The following is a 12382-nucleotide window of genomic DNA, read 5'->3' as shown; positions in this document are numbered from 1 at the left end:
TCAGCATCAAAAGTACCATTCTGTAACCGCTAAACAAAAAGAGATGTGTGTCTAAACGTCGAAATAATATTTAAGTTTTAATAATTCTGACCGCGAATTGTACAGATTTATCTACATTTAGAAAAGTTATTCATGATGTGAAATACTTCTGATGCATTGTTATATTCACAACTATTGATCCTGACTGTATACTCCGTTTCTGTTAAGATTAGAATTATCTGTCAAACGGGTAAACGAAGAAGCAGTGGTCGTAAACCTTTCTTCTTCGATTTCGGTTCGGCCGATACCACTGATTTCTCGGAACTTATGTAGATAGTGTAGCTAGTGTGTAGATAGTGACAGTGATGTTTAAAATACATAGATTATAGTGTGAGAACTCTGCCTCTTAAGGTGTTTTAATGTAGGTACAACCTTTCCATGAAAAATTGCAAACACAATTTATTAAAATTCTTAGCTTTTCATCTTAGAATATATTTAAATTAAGCAAAGTTATGTTTCTTATCAGGGTGGCTAGCCGAATGGCACAATCGCTCACGAAACGCTCACGAAACGAAGCGCTAGTAGATATCTATCTCTATCGCGCTTGCGTATTGGCGCGACAGAGCCAGCGGCGTATCGCTTTCGTTTGGCGTCGGAGAAATGCCATTCGGCTACGGGGCCTGTTCACAACGATATTTATTAACTCGTATTCACTGTTCGATCCGCAGAATGTGCTCGATAACAAACCTTATATCTCGTTCTTGACAGGTCTCTCTAATAAGAGTTTTGAATGATTCACGGTTATTTTCATTAGACTTATATTGACCCACCCGCCTTCGTCAGTTTTCCGTGATCATGATGCATGCAACTGCGTCGAAATATCGGGAGCTCGACAAAAATCAAAAAGGTAATCACGGTCTATATCCCGGTCAATATAAGTCTAAGGTCTCTCTAATGCTAAAAAAAAACGAAGTATAGTAAAAATCTAATAATGTAAATAAAAAAACCGGCCAAGAGCGTGTCGGGCCACGCTCAGTGTAGGGTTCCGTAGTTTTCCGTATTTTTCTCAAAAACTACTGAACCTATCAAGTTCAAAACAATTTTCCTAGAAAGTCTTTATAAAGTTCTACTTTTGTGATTTTTTTCATATTTTTTAAACATATGGTTCAAAAGTTAGAGGGGGGGGGACGCACTTTTTTTCCTTTAGAAGCGATTATTTCCGAAAATATTAATATTATCAAAAAATGATCTTAATAAACCCTTATTAATTTTTAAATACCTATCCAACAATATATCACACGTTAGGTTTGGAATGAAAAAAAAATATCAGCCCCCACTTTACATGTAGGAGGGGTACCCTAATAAAACATTTTGTTCCATTTTTTATTTTTGCAATTTGTTGGCGTGATTGGTATACATATTGGTACTAAATTTCAGCTTTGTAGTGCTTACGGTTACTGAGATTATCCGCGGACGGACGGACGGACGGACGGACGGACGGACGGACGGACGGACGGACGGACGGACGGATGGACGGATGGACGGACGGACAGACAGACAGACATGGCGAAACTATAAGGGTTCCTAGTTGACTACGGAACCCTAAAAATCATTACATGTTCCACAATTATGATTAACGCCTATAAATAATCTTGACGTCAAAACAAGTCTAAAAGTAATCAAACACGAAATTATCCTCTAAGAAGTATAGCGTAAAATCCCTCGTTGACATTTATTGTCTTGTCATAATTTGTACCATAATTCTTCGAGGCGCTGCCGCTGTTTGGAGACACGTGCCTGCCATTCATAACAAAAATTATGGAACTATCTTACTGTAATAAAAAGTGGATCAAATACATACTATACATACTAATATTATAAATGGGAAAGTATGTGTGTCTGTTTGTTTGACCGTCTTTCACGGCAAAACGGAGCGACGAATTGACGTGATTTTTTAAGTGGATATAGTTGAAGGGATGGAAAGTGACATAGGATACTATTTGTCTCTTTCTAACCCCCCACTTGCTTGAAATGGGGGGTGGAAGTTTGTATGGAGCATTCCGCGATTTTCGAATTTAACGCGAGCGAAGCCGCGGGAAAAAGCTAGTATATTATATTTATAGAAATGGTTAAGTACGTGATGTTAGTATATAGAATATGTGGCTTTTTTTAGTTAAGGGTTCTTATAAACATTGTACACCACACAAGACACAAGCTACTTGAATGTCCAACACCTAGAATCAAATTAGAAGCTTATTGTGTATAAAATGTTAAAGTTACTTATATATTTTCTTAGGATTGTTCCAATCGATAATATTGGCTAAATAAATTATATACCCACAACGTGTATAGAATACCACTAATCTATTAATTTTCATGTTAAATTAAAAATATCATTAAAATTTTTCATTGTAGAATAATTTAATTAAGCACGCTATGTGTTACTCATCCTCGTACTTTGTTGTTTAAGCTTGAATTAACATTTTTTTATGCAGTGTCACTGTGCTTCATACATTAGCCTACCGGTCGATAATTATGTTTTCTCAAACATGCAATGAAATATTGTCTTTACGTTCCTTAAAATGGGCTGCGAAGTATCGCTTTTTGGGTGCAACAACTCGAGAGGACTGTAAAGGGATTTCATATTATATTTCAGGCCTTTTTTTATAAAATATTGTCCTTTAGAGCATTTTTTTTTATTTCATTGTATGTTTGAGAAAAGCACTATACATGCCTCGGCGTGAAAACGGATTCCCGGCCTCGTATCCCTATCTGGCCTCGCTCGCACGCTCGCTCGGCCGTATATACCCACTTGGCCGGAAATCCTCATTTTCCCGGCCTCTGATGTAATGTACTATTCTTTCACACTTTTTCACTTTTTACAACAGCCTTTTTCGGCCCAGGTACTTGAAATGTCTCATTTTAATTTGCGGTTCTATCAATGGTTTGTCTTACAAGGGGGCAAAGTTGTTGTTTTACCGCACGTGTCAATATTTATACCGAGATACCCGAGCAAGCGAAAGATTACAATATTGAACCACAAGCGTAGCGAGGAAAAAACTGACTATAAAACATCAAACTACTTAAATCAAATCCATCAATCTATTCAATCGAAATAATCATTCATAGGTTAATTCTACAAGCCAGCTTAAGACATCAAGTTAAAAATTTTGTATGAAATTACTTTGCACTCTTGTGGATAAAATATAATTTTGCTGTCTCTTTTCGAGTAAGCCTTTAACAGTCGGTGCGGTACTATAAGTACCTACCAAACAATATAATAACATGCTAATCCATCTTAGTTCTAAAAATAAACTTTCTGGACGTATTTCGAGTTGTTAAGTAAGTATCTAATCCATTTGAAAATACTTTGTTATTAAATACTTTGTCTTACAAAATCATGTTCTTAATTAATCAGACTTAATATAACGTCAAGAAATCCCTTAGGGACTTAGTTGTTCGTCAAAATAATTTGATTTCAGTTCGTAATTCGATTTCTATTTTATCGAATCACCAATTTAAGGGGGAAGACTCTTCAGTGATATTTCTCGACACCAATATTTCGATTGCGAAAAAGTAAAGGAATTTATTTATGTCGGCGATTTTTGAGCAAATTTTAGGATCTGCGAGTGTCATTTGGTGGTAATTGAATTAGCTGTGGTATGGATAGATAACTATTGCAGGCTGTTTTTGCGGAAATTCAATAATCATTGGAGCATAATGTATATAGTGCGTAAATTCTTGACGTAAGTTTTGTCGATGTCTGACTTATCAGTATTTATGGGTATTAATACTAGTATTCTAATGAATTAAGTAGGTGGATAGTTATTGAAGCCTTAAGTTACGTAATTCTAAGAATACTTAATCAACAACCTGTATGTACTTTAGCCGTTGGAGTATTTGTGTGTATTGCACATTTTGATTGTTTATAATAACATTTAGTTATTTTAATTCTTACAAAATGTAATTTAATGGATGACTGTTATTGGCCTTCTTATACGTAAGCAGTAGTATACATGTCTTAGTTATATTTACGGCTGTTGTTATCCTGAATACCAATAACATAAAAAATAAATAAATACATGTACATCAAGTCCATCAATTAATAAAATTCTAAAAATGATAAGTGTAGAAGAAGTTAAAGTGGCAATATTGTAGACTCGTAATGTTTTCTTAGGACCTTAGGCAGCAGAATATGGAAATTCCCATGCCAAAATGTTAAGAACACTAAATTCGGTAACGCCCGGACGGTTTGGTGCAACCGACCCTAACTCGCTTCGCTTTTACCCACCTCATTACACATGCAAATCTCGTGCCCTCGTTGCTGCATCAATTTCAACGCAAACACGTCAGTTTGCCAAAATTAGTTTTCACCGAATATATAGCATAGTGTGAGGCTTTGTGTCGCTGACAGTGGCTAGATTTTGGCTGGCGTGACCCGCATACTCACGTACTCCCACGCAAAGATTTATTGAAAAATTCCGTTCGGCGTCCGTGCTGTGATCTCACGCTTGGCAGGGTCCACTTTTAGACGCTTTTTAGCTACACTATTCGAAATTGCAGAGAACTTGATATAATAAATTTTAGTGTGTAATTTTTTAGCTTTTTCGATTTTATTAATTTTACATACCTAAAACAATTATTGTGAAGAAAATACATATTGCTTATAAAATAATTTTGTTTCAAGGTCACACATTGAAATAAGATACAGTACACTTCAGAGCTTTCATGAATTTTATTACAATTATTGACCACACTACGTAAGGAATTATAATATTATCAAGAACATCTAGAAACTTTGAAACTATGTATACGTGTCCATTTTAGAGTACGCAGGGTACTCAAATACACAAACGCTTACGAGAATCGTTATGGATGTATCTCTACACTGAGAGAAAATACAACAACCAGTTTTCATGTTCATTCAACAAGTTTTTTGGTTAAAATAGCGCCTACGTGCTCTTTGGTTCAAACAACAAGCTACTTGTCATTTGAATCGGCAATATATTTGAATCAACAAGTCGATTTTATAAAAACAACCTGACACATATTGTTTTAAACATACGTTTGGCTGATTCAAACGGATAAACCGCAACAAGTCGAACTTGTTAAATTCACAATGCAAATTTCTCTCAGTGTATCGCTCTTCTGTATTGGCGCGATTCGATTGCGACTGCGAATTGCATTTCGATTGGCGTCTAGCGTCAACGAATGTCATTTCGATAATGCCGGCAGATACGTGTACTTATTACCATCTGTTACCTATTACAACTTACCTACACGTATAAGACAAAGTTCCCTGTCGCATCTAACCGTCTGTATTATTCGCGCACCTGTTGCACAGTCACCGGCATAAATAAGTGATGATTTTTGTACCTTGTCATTTTAACGTCGTGTCTGAAATGTCATACGCAACTGTCAAACGATTTAAAGCGACAAAGTACAAAAATCATCACTTATTTATGCCGGTGTCTGCACTGCACCTCCTCATGAATTACATAATTAGGAGACCGGATCATAATCTGAACATCCTCTTATTCTCCAGTCGAGTACTGACGACCTTTCCTGCCGCGTTCTATTTAACTTTTTCCATAATCCATTCATTACTCCGAAGCGTGGGCTCTGAGCAATTATACTTTACAGGGAAAATATGTTCTACAAAGAACTTGTTATGCGAGGTTAGTGCTATATTTTTTGCGTGTTGGCTAGAGTATAATTACGTTTTTCCTGTAAAGCAATTACCTTGTTATAAACGTGGTTTACAATGTTACAATGAAAATCTTTAACATTGTTTATTTATACTGAATTTTGCGCAAACCAACCCCAAATTTCTATATGTTAAGTAAATTCACTCCATTTATTCAATCGTCTGAGATATAAATATAATACATTGCCCTCAAAAGCAATGTTCTCGATAGAAAAACTGAATTGAAACCACAAATCGGATTAACATTTATCCTGCTTTCCAACAAAATATTTTCTACGCAAAAAGAAAAAACGTGTTATTGAAATTGAAACTTTTTGTCCTCTGTGGACAACAGATTTCGGACTTGAATTTATATGGCCTTGTACAAAGGACGCAATCCCCCAGTTTTCCTCTAATCAACTCTGTGTCCTGCGTATGCAAATAGCTCGTTATTCCAAACACAGAGAGAGTACAGGCGAGAGTTTGATCGTACAGGACCACCATAAATAGAACCTCAAAAATAAAACAGAAGCGAGTGAACAGTTGTTGGTTGGACTAAGGATATGGAACTAACGAGCCTGTCCTGTCCTCCGCCTACACAAGCCTGGTTAATAAAACCGAATCAAAAATAAGTAAATTTATTAAAATATATAAAGTAAGGATTTGGTGACTGTTCTGGCCTAGTGGGTCGACCCTGCCTGCAAAGCCGATGGTCTTGGTTCGAATCTCGGCATCATTTAAGTACTCGTATATGTGTGAGGTGATGAGCACAAATATTTTGTTCTTGAATTATGGATGTATATAGTTGTCTAGGTAACCACAACATAAATATTATGAGCAATTCTAGAGCTTACCGTGACTAGTTAATTAACATAATAATGTCCCTATGATGTTTTTGGTCAATTTGAAGTAGCACTAGAAGATTGGAAAAAGAGGGGGAAGCCTTTGCACATCAGCGGAACACAGAAGGCTCTGAATAATGATAATAATAATCATCTTGGACACAGCGCGGATAGTCCGGCGGTTCCTCTCTCTGCAGCCCTAACCACCGGCAGCTTGTGCCCTGCCCCGCTGCTGGCGGCATCCTAGGTTAGGTTTTTTATAGTGTGTTTATATGTTTTTTATATTGTTTTGTATGTGTTTTTTGCATTTTACTTTTATATTAATATTATAGACAACCTAACTTAAGACTTAAAATAAATAAAGGAAATAATAATTGGTTTAAATTACCATGAAAAGAGTATTCGGAATAGGGGCGTATTATGTTCATAATCTAACGGGCTGCAGTACCTCATTCCGCTCTCTGTTAGTAACGAAACAAGATATAGGTACTACGCCATACACGCGGGTCACTAATTAAATGATCTCGTGGCTCACCGCGAACTTTAGTGCGTTTTCAGTTTCACATTATCCGATCCGATATCGGATGTCGGAAGGATTTCAAAGGTAAAAATCAAAGATGGCGGCTTAAATGAATGGGATATATCGGTCCTACATTCGACGTCGGATCGTATAATGTGAAAACGCACTTACTCTCAAGGACGAAATGAAACACTGACTAAATAAATATGCAGAATTTAAAGTATATCTTACTTCAAGTTTGAAAATCGAACAAAACAAAACAAATGCAAATCTGTTCCAATTTGATATGATTTAAATTTTATCGAATTAGGCCATAGAAGGATAAGTCCGGTAGTCTCAAACTGTATCATTATAGTTTTGTATACATTGTTCTCTAAGTTATTTTCATTATTTTATTTAGTAACAAAACCCACTTTAAAAGTCTGAGCTTGATCCGCTCGGGTGCTGTTAGTTCATTTTATCATCAAGTCGTAAAAGTACTAAATTAAATTCGCTACTTTATTAGTCCAGTAAATTGCTTCCACCCTTTATTCCGCTATTTCAAGTGAGGGAGTAACTTGCCATATAAATGGGTTAATCTATTTGTTCTCGTCTCCTGTTGCTATGACTAAGCTTTCACGGACAACTTTTGAAACAGGCTGGTTTTAATGTCACGCAGACCGGCCGCTCGGAGCGATCCGCACCGGACCAATATGTAAAGTGCAGGGAGCGTTTTAAGCTAGGAACATACTACGCGGACGTCCGCCGTCGCGCGACCGCGGACGCGGATCTAGACAATGAATATACACTTAACCGCACGTCCGAGCGCACGTCCGTCTGATCGAAATCTGGCTCGCTGGATGTTTTGGTCAGCCGAAGTCACGTCCCGAAGACCGTGCACACTGATCGGTCGCGGTCGCGGATGCGCGACCGCGGACGTCCGCGTAGTATGTTCCTAGCTTTAGGGTGGCGCGGACGACAACATAAACTTCATACCAATTGGTCGTGCGGATCGGTCCGCGCGGACGGTCCGTGTGACACTGAAATCAGCCATGTACGTAATGTCGGCTTTTGATATCCAAGGGAAATGATAAACAGGTCAATCACAAGTTACAGTGTTATCAGTATTCTTAAGGAAGTAATTCGGCTTTTGTGCAGTTCGCTCTTGCTTGCTGTATTTGTGCGAGAGAGACACGCGATGATTGAATGAAACCATACGGATATCTTTATGACGTCAGTACACATGTACGTTCACCGGCATAAATAAGTGATGATTTCTGTACCTTGTCACTTTAACGTCGTGTCTGAAATGTCATACGAAACTGTCAAACGATTTAAAGCGACAAAGTACAAAAATCATCACTTACTTGACTGTACGTTTGAGTTGGTCTGAAAGACGGCGATAATGTGTGCGATTGTGTGTGTGTGGGTGGGGTTGTGAAGCATTAAAGCGTCAGCTGACTTGTGCCGGTTAACTTTGTAATTTCTACATCTGGTGCCGTAGCCAAATTTCTGCGACGCGAAACGAAAACGAAACACCGCGAAAGGTAGTCTGGCTCTGTCGCGCCAATACGTAAGAGCGATAGAGATAGATATCTACGAGCGTTTCGTTTCGTGGGCGGTTCATGAGCGTTTGTGCCATTCGGCTACGTACCGTCTGACTGTACGTTCTATTAAAATAACCCTCTTTCTCACTCAGACGGGAAAAATTAAAAGCTTTTGTTATACAATACGTCCGTCTTTTCAACCTTAACTAAAAGCTAATTAATACCTTCAAGTAATAATTAAAAAAAGTAAATTAGCTTAAACCCAAGGGATCCTTCAATCTCTTTAAGATTTTTGACACGGGTCCTTATTTTTAGAAAGCTCAAATGGTAAATGAATTTGTACTATGTTTTTCATTTTACGTACCTACCTATACTTGTTCTCTTACCACACAATTAAAGCACCTAAACCGCAACTGAAAATTTGTTCTGAAAATGTACTTGACTTTTTTTTAAGGACACACGGATTAGTTAATGCGCGCGCCTTCGGGAATTACAGGATCCACAACTGTTATTCGCGCGGGAATTCATCATAATAATTATAAGTACAAAGAAGTCAGTTTGGAAGGAACGAAGAATTCGAACTAATTCGACTGATTTGAAATTTTATACGTCAAATATGGTAGCTCTACGAATGATATCTTAGACAGAAGTCAGTGTCATCAAATTAAGTTTTTTTTTATTTCAATCAAAAATGCCCAGGATTATGTTTGATGTACCTACTTATAAACGTTCAAATCGTGCGTTTGTATAATTTATCATCCTAGGGAAATATTTGTAGTACGTGCCGCTACGCCGTAGGCCTCCCAGTAGCCGCTACGCTGCGGGCGTTCGTAGCATTCAATACGAGCATCCTAGCCGTTTCAATCGTAGCCTCATTCGTAGCGTTTCATATAAGCAAGCACTTCAAGAATGTATGTATATATAAACATATTTTAATTAATGCTATGTGGAACGGTCAAACTACTATTTAAATTATAGATCTAAATAAATGTACCTAACAAACAAAGGAAAAAAAATACAACTACAATTGACCTGTGGGGATAGAATGTATTTATTTATTCTCTGAAATGTATTTCATTTCTAACCATTAATAAGGTTTATTGTTTGTTTCAGATGGTGCGCGGGAAATGAAGCCGGTGAGTTACAGACCTCGTTTCATGCTAATTAAGGAAATAACAAGTAATTATATATAATTACATTTTATTTCTTTAATTACCTAGTCATTACGAATGTTAGTACAATAAAGGCCAAATTTAGAAAACCATATGGTGGTTTTCTAAATTTTAGTTACATTGCGGACTGTCGAGTTGAAGTTGTCGCCGACTTCTACTTCTCCCTCTTAGACTCTCTTTGTCAACCTTCTTTCAGTAATTCTTTCCAAGATCCCAAGTCACTTCAAACTATCTCAACATATCTTTTTCTATCTTTAAAACTATGGAAACGGATTTTATTTCATGAGTAACTATCGCGGTTTCTCTATCTTTGTCTTTCTCCTTTCTCTTATTTCTTTCTGTAAGAATCTACATTCTATTTTTTTAAATTCTTTCTTTTATTAAGGTAATAAAACTTAAATAACAAATAAATAATAAGCTAGCTCTAAAATAATAAAACAACTTAAAATTAAATTAAAAACGAATCTAAACTAAAATACACCTAAATAGGGCATTGTGGCAAAGGTACTGGCAGCATTCCCTCGCTGAATAGCAATGCTTATGCGTTGCGAGAGAAAGCTGCCAGCTCTCTGGTCACCGGCAGTTTCTATGAGCTTTGCGCTCAGCTCTTTAAAAATTACATGGGCGCTTGGACCCCATGGCCCAAGGGCCCAAGGTGGCCCATGGTCTCGACGCCAACTGTCATAAAGTGGTATTGGGGTCCGAGACCCCGATATTTTGCCTTTCTCTTTGAATATTTATTTTAACTACTTATGAATCTATGCCACAAATGTATTTCTAAATACCTTTATTAGACAGACACAAAAATCGCATAACATCTTTGATCTGTATACATAATGTATTCGTAACGTATCCCATTGAAAGATCGCTAATAGCAAAGCAAATAGGCGTGAAATTCATAGAGAGAGTTTCTAAGCCCACCCACGCATATTCGCGAACAAATATTATTTCTAAATCGAACTGATATATAATAAAACTAGCCTTTTTATAAGACCAATGCTAACAAAGAACAATTGCTAATTTTATGTGAAAAAAAAACAAAACATTTAAGTGCTTACTGTTTCGTAGCTTTTGTTAAGAATACAATATATGACATTTAGTGGCACTGAAACTTGAGTAGTTCATGTGCTCTGCCTACCCCTTTATGGGATACAGGCGTGATTGTATGTATGTATATCATTTTGTAATTTATGCGTGCATGCGTATGCTTTGATTTTACTTTATTTCTCGGACCAGGATAAATTTTACGTTTGTCACCATTCATAAAATATACTTACACAAAAATATAAAATAACACATTCGATATCGACAACAAATAAAATCCTTACAAATTTAACAGTATACATATAGGTACATACGAGTATACTATATTACTACTTACAGTATAAGAAGAAGAGTAATAAAATTTACGAGCATAACCAAGAAGTTTCGTTTACAGCTAATTGACCTAATTCTCACTAAACTAATAAATCTACGTAATACATACCTACGCCGGAACTAATCCGCTAACTTTACTGCCAAGTAAATATTGGTTACGTCCATGGTGAAACCAGTGAACGTGATCAAAGGATAACGGCGCTATTCCAACTTTGTACTCGTAATATACATATACTTCAAATATTAAATTTGATTGGCCAAGCAGAAATGTCTACAATCGGTGCCACTAAGCTTAGAATACATTTAAAAGTGGTAAATACTGCCCTGGGTGTGACTTCAACTCATGGCGTAGCGATATCTATGGTAAGAGCATTATACCTACCTTTTATTTTGGCAAACAGAGTTCGAAGTCATATTGGTAAAGTTTCAAATTTATAATAAATCGAGATATGATTTTGACGGGATATGTCAGTGTCAGAAATTACGTTTTCGTTTGAAGAAACTTCACTTTTGACACAACGGGACCCTTTTGGCACTGGATATCTAAATATAGGTCTACCTTTGAATAAAACAGCAGTGGGTCTGTTGCAATCTTCTGATGTTAAATCCTTTTACGATACGTCTTCAGCCCTAAATGTCTTGAACAGTTTATGTTAAAGATAGTTTTCATATCGATTTTCTTACGGGATTCATATAATTTTATTGTGATCCAGATCGAACAGTTGGGCGTCATTTGTATGACGTTTTCGGAATAATGAACCTTAAGTTGACGCCCAGTTGTCCTATCCCTGATTGTGATAGATTTTTTTGGACACAGGGATCTCGGTCAGACACACTTATACACGGTGTAACATGCAGAAACCGAAAAATTTTAACTACGCATTTCTGAAGCAAAATAAAGATAAAATGACGTCTTGCAAATTTCGCCAAAAAAAAATTTTTTTTTTAGTTTTTTTATGTATTTTCACATAAAAAGTAAATGATATTCGTAAAACTGGCACTTAAAATAAAAAATTACAATATTTTTCTAAAAAAATACTGTTTTGAAATGAGTCACTGGTTACCTTTTGATATCTATCAACGAGGATAGTTAGATTATGTCCGATAACGGCACCATCGCCATCAAAACAGTGTTTTGTTCTGAAAAATAATAATTGTTATTTTTTTTAATGCTTATAAGTCTAAAAATGGATAAACGAGATCCAAAAAACCGCAGGCAGAGACTGGATAGACAAGGCCCAAAATAGAGAAGACTGGAGAAAGCTGGAGGAGGCCTTTAC

The 12382-nt window shown here is 36.5% G+C and overlaps 1 protein-coding gene across 1 annotated transcript in view; it reads left to right on the top strand.

Annotated features, from left to right (window-relative positions):
- Positions 1 to 12382, top strand: part of LOC125242201 — a 219128-nt gene that overhangs the window by 109351 nt on the left and 97395 nt on the right. Inside the window, exon 3 of the mRNA XM_048150917.1 lies at positions 9667 to 9689. Within this exon, the coding sequence (XP_048006874.1) occupies positions 9667 to 9689 (23 nt within the window). The remainder of the gene's footprint in view (positions 1 to 9666; positions 9690 to 12382) is intronic.

This window comes from Leguminivora glycinivorella, unplaced genomic scaffold (assembly GCF_023078275.1).
Source record: "Leguminivora glycinivorella isolate SPB_JAAS2020 unplaced genomic scaffold, LegGlyc_1.1 Scaffold12, whole genome shotgun sequence".
NCBI lineage: Eukaryota > Metazoa > Arthropoda > Insecta > Lepidoptera > Tortricidae > Leguminivora > Leguminivora glycinivorella.
Note: the sequence above shows the minus strand (reverse complement) of the source record. Positions and strands in the feature narration are given on the sequence as shown.